Source organism: Desmodus rotundus, chromosome 12 (assembly GCF_022682495.2).
Source record: "Desmodus rotundus isolate HL8 chromosome 12, HLdesRot8A.1, whole genome shotgun sequence".
Lineage (NCBI taxonomy): Eukaryota > Metazoa > Chordata > Mammalia > Chiroptera > Phyllostomidae > Desmodus > Desmodus rotundus.
Window position 1 is genome coordinate 14,180,014 of NC_071398.1, and position 9,814 is coordinate 14,189,827.

General features: G+C 45.1%; 1 protein-coding gene across 1 annotated transcript; it reads left to right on the top strand.

The window, feature by feature from the left end:
- Nucleotides 1-4,040: 4,040 nt before the first annotated feature.
- On the top strand, nt 4,041-9,548 carry CKLF (chemokine like factor). The gene is made up of 4 exons (XM_045191981.3): nt 4,041-4,112; nt 5,062-5,220; nt 6,906-7,001; nt 9,432-9,548. The coding sequence occupies exons 1-4, from the start codon at nt 4,041-4,043 to the stop codon at nt 9,546-9,548; spliced, it is 444 nt and encodes a 147-aa protein (XP_045047916.3).
- Nucleotides 9,549-9,814: the final 266 nt, after the last annotated feature.

A 9,814-nucleotide genomic window follows, 5' to 3' on the forward strand; every position in this document is an offset into this window, starting at 1 on the left:
TTCTAGCTAGGCACACACTCACCGTGTAATTTATTCTTCCCAAGAACCCTGCAAGTGGATATTGTCACTCCCATTTTCCGAGCTGGGCTGACCATCAGAAACTCAGACAACTTGTTTAATTTATCAGAAGCGTTCATTATGTACTGGAGGTGGAATTCAAGCCCATCTATCCTGCTTCACAGCCTGTACGCTCTCCTCTGAACTTGGACGTATACAGATTCTGGACTGTAAATGCACTAGATCCCTCAGGAAGGTGTTTAAAAAAAAAATCCACAAGACAACAACAAAGAATCCTAAAATCTGAATAGCGCCCCGATTTCAAACTATACTACAAAGCTACACTAATTCAAACAGTATGGTACTGGCATGAAAACAGACCCATACATAAATCAATGGAGTAGAATAGAGGGTCCAACATGAACTATAGGGGGGGAATGTGGGAGGGGGGGTAGGCAGGATGGAGTTGAGTGAAGGGGCGGAAATGGGACAGCTGTAATAGCATTATATATATATATATATATATATATATATATATATATATATATAAGAATAGAGGGCCCAGAAATAACCAGTGCGTAAATGGTCAATTACTGAATGACAAAGGAGGCAAGAATGTAAAATTGGGAGAAAACAGTCTTTTCAATAAACAGTGTTGGGAAAATTGAACATTTACATGCAAAAGAATGCCACCATCTTCCACCATATACAAAAACAAATTCAAAATAGATTAAAGACTTGAATGTAAGACCTGAAATCATAAAATGCCTAGAAGAAACTATAAGCAGTAAACTCTTTGACATCTGTCTTGGAAATATTTTCTTAAACCAGTCTCCTCAGGCAAGGGCAACAAAAGTAAAAATAAACTAATGGAATCACATCAAACTTAAATGATTTTGCACAGTGAAGGAAACCATCAACAAAGCAAAAGGTGGCCTGTGGTAGGGGAGAAGATATTTGCAAATTATGCATACAATAATGGGTTAGTGTCCAAAAAATATAAAGAACTTCTACAACTTACTATCAAAAAAGAAACCCAATTAAAAAATGGGCAGAGGACTTGAATAGAAATTTTTCCAAAGAAAAGGTACAGATGGCCAATGGGCACATGAAAAGAAGCTCAACATCACTGATAATCAAGGAAATGTCCATCAAAACCACACAGGGCTATCATCTCACGCCTGTCAGAATGGCCTATTATCAACAACACAATAAATAGCAAGTGTTGGTGAGGGCGTGGAGGAAGGGAAACCCTTATACATTGCTGGTGGGAATGTAAAATGATGTAGCCACTATGGAAAACCACAAAAAATTAATTTTAGAACTTCCTCAAAAGTTCTAAAGTTCTAAAATTTGGAATTTCCTCAAAAATTAAAAATAGAACTAAAATATGATGCAGTGATCCACTTCTGGATATTTATATGAAGAAAACAAAAATGCTAATTTGAAAAGATGCATGGACCCCTGTGTTCATTGGGGCTTTATTTACAATAGCCAAGATATGGAAGCAACCTAAGTGTCCATCAATAAACGGATGGATAAAGAAGATATTACACACACACACAATGAAATATTACTCAACTATAAAAAAGAATGAAATCTTGCCATTTGTGAGAGCGTGGATGGACCTAGAGGATATCACACTAAGTGAAGTAAGTTGAATACAGAAAGACAAATGAAATATGATTTCACTTACAGGTGGAATATAAAATAAATGAACTAATAAAACAGACTCACAGATATAAGAAACAAAAACAAAAACTAAGCAAACAACTAGAACAGATATAGAATCACAGAAATGGAGATCACACGGAGGCTTATCAATGGGGGAGTAGAGGCGGGGAGAGAGGAGGAAAAGGTACAGGGAATAAGTAGCATAAATGGTAGGTAGAAAATAGACAGGGGAGGGTAAGAATAGTACAGGAAATGTAGAAGCCAAGGAACTTACATGTATGATCCATGGACGTGAACTAAAGTGGGGGAATGTGGGGGGGAGCAGATGTGCAGGGTGGAGGGGAATAAAGGAGGGGAAATGGGGCAACTGCAATAGCATAATCAATAAAATGTATTAAAAACAATAACCAGCCAGCTTTTTTGCCTGATATAACTTCCTTGTTTCTGCTTCCTTCCACCTATAAAAATCTTCCATTTTGTACAGATCCAAGGAGCTCCTATCTGCTAGACTAGATGCTGCCCAGTTCAAATAGATTTTTGCTCAAATAAACTTTTTTTTAAAGATCTTGTTTATTATTTATTTTTAGAGAATGGAATGGAGAGAAACATCAATGTGTGAGAAAAACATATTGATTGGTTGCCTCTCGCTCGCACCCCAAATGGGGACAGCCTGCATTCCAGGCCTGTGCCACAACTAGGAATGGAACTGGCGGCCCTTCGCTCTGTAGGAAGGCAAAGCTGAAGACGCACTGGTCAAGGCTCAAATGAACTCTTAAACTTTTTAATATTGGACAGACATGTAGGAGGTGGGGAGGAAGCCTGTAAAATCCATCCATAGCCAGGTAGCAAAAAATTAGCCCAGGTGTGAGGTAGAAGAAGCCCAGGCCCCGCACCCTAAGCTCCTGCGGTAAGGGGCAGTGACTGTGTATGGGCACTCACCCCATTGCTTGGGTGGAGGGGTTTCCCAGCTCTCCCAAGGAGGGCAACATGCTAGAAGTCACCTGGTGGGCAGAGGAAAGGAAGTCATTTGAGAGAGGGTTCGCTCAGCCTCTGTATCTGTCACCGGAAACCCTCAGCCTGCCTTGTGCTTCCTGTAATATCTGCCACAGGCCTACCTCATGGCAAGTCTGTGCCTTCCATGAACAAACTTAAGAATAAAGTTCACAGATTTCTGCAAGTGACTTGAGATGAGGCTGTCGGAGGTCCCTGCTGATTGGATTTGACAGGATGACTGAGATGGGCAGGGTCCAAGAGGTCTGCATGGCGGGGTGGGTGTGATGGCCGAATTATCCAAGGCAGAATTTAGATCACATCAGTGTAGCCACACGCCCTGGCCAGTGCGGCTCAGTTGGTTGGAGCGCAGTCGTCCGTAGCCCAAGGGTCGTGGGTTCAATTTCCCATCAGGGCACCTAGGATCCCCATCTGGGTGCGTATGGGAGGCAACCAATTGATGCTTATCTCTCTCCCTTCCTCTCTCTCTAAAAGCAATTTTAAAATGTCCTCGGGTGAGGATAAAAATAAAATACAATGAGTAAAAAAATAAAAGAAGCCACACATACTTCATATCCCTAAAAAGAAAGGGTCCAAGAGGGCGGCTAGGCTTCACAGGAGCCCTAGTGAAACAGAGGAATTGTGCTGAGTGTCTGCGGGGCCACAGGCTGTTCTACGGAAGAACAAGCACCAGTGAGTGGGAGGCCACAACTCAAATGCAGGGAATGAACAGGCTCCCAAACCCAGACCGTGATCCCCTGGGGGCAGGGACGGGGTATGAGGCCTAGGCCATTAGTTCAGACTACGGCATATTCTGTGTCTACCCTGTGCCAGGCCCTGGGGACCCTGCAGGGAGAGAAGCACACGGGCGGGTCCCTGCTTTCGTGCAATTTATATTCTTAAGGTATGTACATACCAGCTAGTGGTAAATGCTAGGAGGGGAGAGTAACGGTGGCTACTCCAGACAGAGTAACCGAGGAGGCAGCATTTGAGATGTCCAGAGTCTGGAGTGGCAGGATGGCCATTCCTGGAGCGCTTTCTGCCAGGAAAGTTACAGTGGAGAGCTGGACAGTGGTGGTCTTCGGTGCTTGGAGGGGAGGGGCGGGGCGGGGCGGGGCGGGGCGGGGCAGACACCCAGCCGCTGGCCTACTAATTCCAGCCGCCCGCTGACGGAGACCAGCCCCAGCGCGTGCGGGCAGGGGGTTGAGGGGGCGGAGGACATGCGCGTGATGGCGGGAAGGGGAAGCCTAGCCGAAAGGGAGGGGTGGGGGTGCGAGGCAGCTGCAGCCGTTGCAGCAGCCGCCGCGGGAGCCCAGGTGGAGCCGTGTGCTTGGGAGGGAAGCTGAGGGGCCAGTGCAGCTACTGACTCTGCGGGCGCGATGCAGACCCAGAAGCCGGAGCATCGCCCTTTCTGCTTTAGCGTGAAAGGCCATGTGAAGATGCTGCGGCTGGTGAGGGCCAGCTGCGTGGTGGGGGCAGTGTGCAAGCGCGCTGACCGGCAGTGAGAGGGCTACAAAGTAGGAAGTAGAATGCCCAGTCCTCTCTTCCAACCTTGTTTGTATCAAGGCCGCCCCAGAGGCAAAGCATTTCGCTCTGAACCCAGAGGGAAGGAGAGAAATAAGGCGCTGTCCTCACCTTTGGGGACTTCACACAATCATAAAACAAAATCAGCATATTTACCTGAATGGCCTACAGTTGGACCCAAAACCAGGTACCCAGGTGAGGCGGCTGCAGTTGTACCAGTTGGCAGCTGCAGAAGCCAACAAGACAAGAAGACTCAGGTGGATGCTGTGTTTACTTACTATAAGTCAGAAGGGACCCGGCTCCAGGCTGATACAGCTCAGAGCCAAGACTATATGCCATTGCCCATTCCTGGAGCCTCCTACCTACCAGGAGCATGGCAGTCAGTTCTGAACAGGCGTTTGGGGAGAATGAACCGTCATTTGGAGAACACTGACCTGCCTAGTTAGAGAAGTGGCAACTACCACAGGAGACTACGTGGAAGGAATTCAAGAGAAAGAGGGAAGGAAAAAATAATTTTTAAATTTTAAAGAGGTGACACGTGGGAAAGGGAGTGGAAATAGTTCAAAGTTACAGGGAAACAGTTCTGGTTAATCTGAGGAAGAATTTTATATTGCGAGAGTTCCCAAAATTAAATGGCCCAATGGGAAGGCAGTACATTTCCGGAAAGCAAAAGTAACAGGCACAGACTAGCACTCAGGGAGGATGCTAAATAGGTAAACAGCTTCTGTCATACACACACACCTATACATTTTAGTCATGCCTCTTTTAGTTGTACGTGGCAGAAACTCGTTTATTGAGCTATCTTTGAAATGATCATTTTTACAGCTTAAACTTGGATTCAATCATCATTGATCAATCATGTGTCTTCCCTTACAGGCCCTCACCGTTACATCTCTGACCTTTTTTATCATCTCACAAGCACCGGAACCATACATCGTTGTCGCTGGATTTGAAGTCACTGTGATTTTCTTTTTCATAATTTTATATATACTCAGACTTGATCGATTAATAGACTGTATATTTTGGCCTTTGCTTGTAAGTGTTCAGTTTCATCGTTAAAATTAACTACTTTTTCCTGCCATAGTGAGACATTTTAATAAGCTCTATTCTTTAGTTGCCTTACGCCAGTAAGGAATCTCTGATAGGTGTAGGAAGAAGGAACTCAACCCACTGCTCATGTGCTCTGTATAGTGCCCGGGAGAGATTCTCAGGGAACCAGGGCAGCCACGGAGCAGAAATTCTCCCTTGAGCTCCATCTACAAGCTGATGTGGCTGACCCTTCTGTTAGAAGAATTCACCTGAGTGTGGATCTTCTAGGGAACCTTAAAGTGAAGATCATGATTAATTGCAGAATGTTGTTAACCTTTACCTCCCTGTCAAATGCATGTAGATATGGTCTCAAAATTGGAGGGTCGAGATAGAGGCAGATGCACAGTATCCGTATCTTGCACATCCCCGATCACTAAATGGAAAATGGAAATAATTTGGGAGGCTCAATAATGCACAGACTTGCCTTAATTACAAATGTCTGCAATCATTAATGCCAAGCCATTTTTGACTCATCTTGTAGAGCCTCATTTGATAGCATGTGGAGTTCATCTGCCGTATTCACAGCGTTAGGAATAACTGCCCAGTGGGGTGCCCAGATGGCTCTGTAAACTCCCAAAATAGGCAAGTCGAAGATATGAAGGTACATCCAGTCCTTCAGCCTGGAGAGTTCACTAGGAAGGAGTGACTTCGACGGTCTCTCCTCTTCCAAGTCTTATCCTCAGCATCCTGTCTCCATAGATCTCCCTCCAAGACCCTCTGCTGCACCTGTGTCACCCTCTCAAAGGGCTGGTATCCAAGCTGATAACCCCTATTAAAGAAAGAGAACGTTAGAGCTATTCTGTAACCATAAGCATGCCTTAGAGTGGTACCTTCTGGAACCACCTTTGAAGGCCAAAGATGAGCATTTCAAGCTAATTACAAGCTGAGAAATCCCAAAAGGGTAAAGCTTAGAATTAGATAGGATCTTCACAGCACCTCTCCGAACTCCTATTTGATCTTTAGACCTGGACCTGGGCGGAGGGAAGTCTAGGAGAACAGATAACAAAGCCTTTGTCCATCGGCCCCCAGAGTATATACCATCATTTAGTGGCAGAAAGGCCTAAGCTAAATCATTCCAAGGATTTCTCCAAGGAGATGATGGACATCGTCGGAAATAATACCATAATTGGCCACGCATTGCATGTAGATGTGTGGGAGTTTCTTCCTGAAAATTACCACTTTCTCCTAAGTTTTTACTGCTCTTAGTTTTAGTCATTGCATTTTAGTGACATTGCCAGCTTGTCTGATTTACAGTGCAGACTACTTTACGCTTCCTGTTCTATCACTACAGTTGAGCGTCCTGCCTTCCCAGTGTCCCCACGGTTGTACCTTAAACCTTCCCCAGATTGCATCGGCCACTCCTAACCAGATGAGCTCTCCCTCCAACCCCATGTAAGGGGAAAAACATAAGCCTGTTAAGCAGTTAAATAATTGGTGCATTATAGGTTAAGAGGACTGCTAGGCGTCCTTGTAGAGCAAACACAATACAGGTATTACTCTACTGTGGCAGTTTGGTTTCCTAAAACATGCACAATAAATCTGTGTAATAAAATTGAACTCTTACAGTCTTTAGGGGGCCCTTTTTTGTATAATCTTCCTGTAAAGCCGACCCTGCTATTATGTGTTTCCAGGATATCATCAATTCCCTGGTGACGGCAGTGTTCATGATGATCGTATCGGTGTTGGCACTGTTACCAGAGACCACAACATTTACACTCCTCGGAGGGGTAAGCGGCGGCCCTCCTGGCTTCTTCCTTTAGGGCTGACCGGAATTCAGATTTATCTGGACAACAGAGACAGGAACAGAAAACTATACTGTATTCATCCTTGGGTCTCCTAGGCCAGGATACAGCACCCAGTGGCTTAATACTTTTTTGTATGAATACCTGCCCTGGTTAACTTGAAGGAATATGAGTTCACACTACAACTGACGTTAGCTGAATAAAGAGGCTCCTACGAATTTCTCATAGGTACACAGGGCTAGACTGGACTGCGAAAACACAGAATGAGAAAGGCTTCCGAAATCAGTTACAGTCCTTAGCTCTGAGAAACTCAATGTGCAGCAACACCAACACGAATGAGTTGCATAGCTCTCCCTTAAAAGCAAACAAACAACATACCACTCGTTAAGGTGAGACAGACCATTCTGAGCCCAGGTATCTCTGGTCCAGATCCTTTTTCAGAGGGAATATAATGTCTCATGATAAGGGAATGGTGGCGGGAAGCCTCGTGCCTAAAGGATTATGTTGATCACTGCTTGCTGAGGCAAAAATCAGTTTCATCAGACTTTATCCTGGAAAGCAAGCCTAAGTAAAAAGTGTCAAGTAATGTGGTTGAAAGAGTCCCATCTGATATTCTTCTGAGATTTCTTATAGGAAGTCCAAAATCATTTGGCTTTTCTAGGTTCTGATCTGGAGAAGTGAATTAGAATGTTCTTAAATAAATCTCTCTCCTGCTTCCTCATCTTTTCATAGCATGGGCCACTTAGAACTGACCACTCTCAGATAGCCATGCATGTCAGAATCCATGGCTTTTCATCTCCCCTATTGGGCCCTAAGCAACTTCATGAGGGATGGGAATTCTTCTGGAAATGAGAAAGTACTGTAAGAGCAATTTCCCCCAGTTGTCTTTAAAGATAAGTTTAACCTCCACGATGGAGAAAGCGGGACCAGGCACGGGATTTACTCCCATTCACTCATTCAGGCACGCATGCATTCATTCACTTGTTAGGTGCACTTTAGTAGGTGCTGACAAAGAAGAGAGCGCTGCTGTCCCGTGTGGTAGCCACTGGTTGCACGTGGCTGCTGAGTCCTGGAAATGTGTGTGACTAATCCGTATTGAAACGAGCTGTACCTGTAAAACACACACTGGATTTCAAAGACTTACTACCCAAAAAAGAGGAGGTATAATGTTTCATTAATAACTTTATTATACTGATAACATGTTAAAATAATATTTTAGACATATAGGGCTAAATAAAATATACAATACATTATTAAAATTAAATTCACTAATTTTTCTTTACTTTTTTAGTTCAGCTATTAGAAAATTTTAAATTAATTACGTGGCTTACTCACACTGCCGACCCCCATTGTATTGCTTTTGGACGGCACTGGCCGGGAGTGTGAGCCCTGTCCTCGAGTTGCGTAGAGCCTAATGCAGGAAAGAGAAGTGCAAACAGCTGTTTGAGAGCTGATGACAGAGGACTGGGCGCAGAAAAGAGGGAGCAACTACTCTCTGGCAGTGGAATCAAAGTTCTCCAGGAACAGAGGGAATAGGGGGCATGGTTCCAGGTGGAGGAACCAGCAACATGCAGGGTACCAGAGCCAGGAAAGCATAAGTAGGAGGTACTTAGTGTGGTCAGAACCTAGGAAGCCACACTTGAGATTCAGGGTGGAAAAGAGGCCGTGTCTGGAGCCAGAAAGCCAGTCTTCCAGGCCTTTAGATGGAGCTGAACAAAGAGTATGCAGGGAAGGACATCCCCCTTCTCCAGCCCAGGCACCAGCTCTCAAGGAGCCATCAGGCTCCCTAAAAACCGTGTTCTAGTTTATTCCCTTGAGGTTGATTTTATTTAGAGTCCCATCCCCTTATGTTGAAGGTACCCCAGCCTTTGAGAGTTCACTTTGAATTATTTTATCGCTCCCGTTCTCCAAAGTTTTCATCACAGCTACTATCGCCCTGGTTGAATCTTGAGCTGGCGTTCACTTGGACCCTTTCTCCAGCAGAGTTTGCAACAGGGAAGTAAACGGTGGGACACTGGAGAGACAAACGTAGACTGATCTTCGTAAATACCATCAGTAGGCCTTTGAATAATACTTTCCAGGGGCAAGTCGAGAGATCCAGACGAGTATTAATTTCAGAGTCTACACCAATCTGATATTATTCCCGCTCACTAAGTTATGTTTTCCCTTTCTCTAGGCGGGTAATGGGAAAACTTGCGAGGGAGAATAAAATGATCTCTGAGATCTCTTCCCATTTTCAGTACAAGGCGGCTCAGTAGGGAGCAATCCCAGAACCCCGGCAACAGGAAAGTAAGTGGGCAGAGGAAACCAGTGGGCAGACCACTTTAAACACACACACACACACACACAAACCCTGTGTGAGAGACGGAAGTCCAGATGACGGCCACAACAGTGACCCTGTGTCTTTGTTTCCAGGTGTTTGGACTCCTGACAGTGGCGAGCAGCATTGCCGACGGGGTTCTCATTTACAGGAAGCTCCTATTTAATCCAAGTGGTCCCTACCAGAAAAAAGCTGTTCATGAAAAAATATAAGTTTTGTAATTTTATATTTCTTTTTAGTATTAAACCTATCTCTTTATTCGCCCACATGACTTCCGCGGTTGTTCTCATTTTAATCTCTATACGGGGGCTGGAGGAAGAGACTCAGGAATTCTGAGCCCAGGGCTCCCCCGTACTGTGACTTCCACGGAAGCGCCACGAGTGCCAGACGGGATCAGTGCGGTTTTCCGCCGCCCGGCCTGGGCGGCGGGGGCGGCGCTGGGACTACACTAAATGGTCTTCCGAGCCCCCTTCCTGGC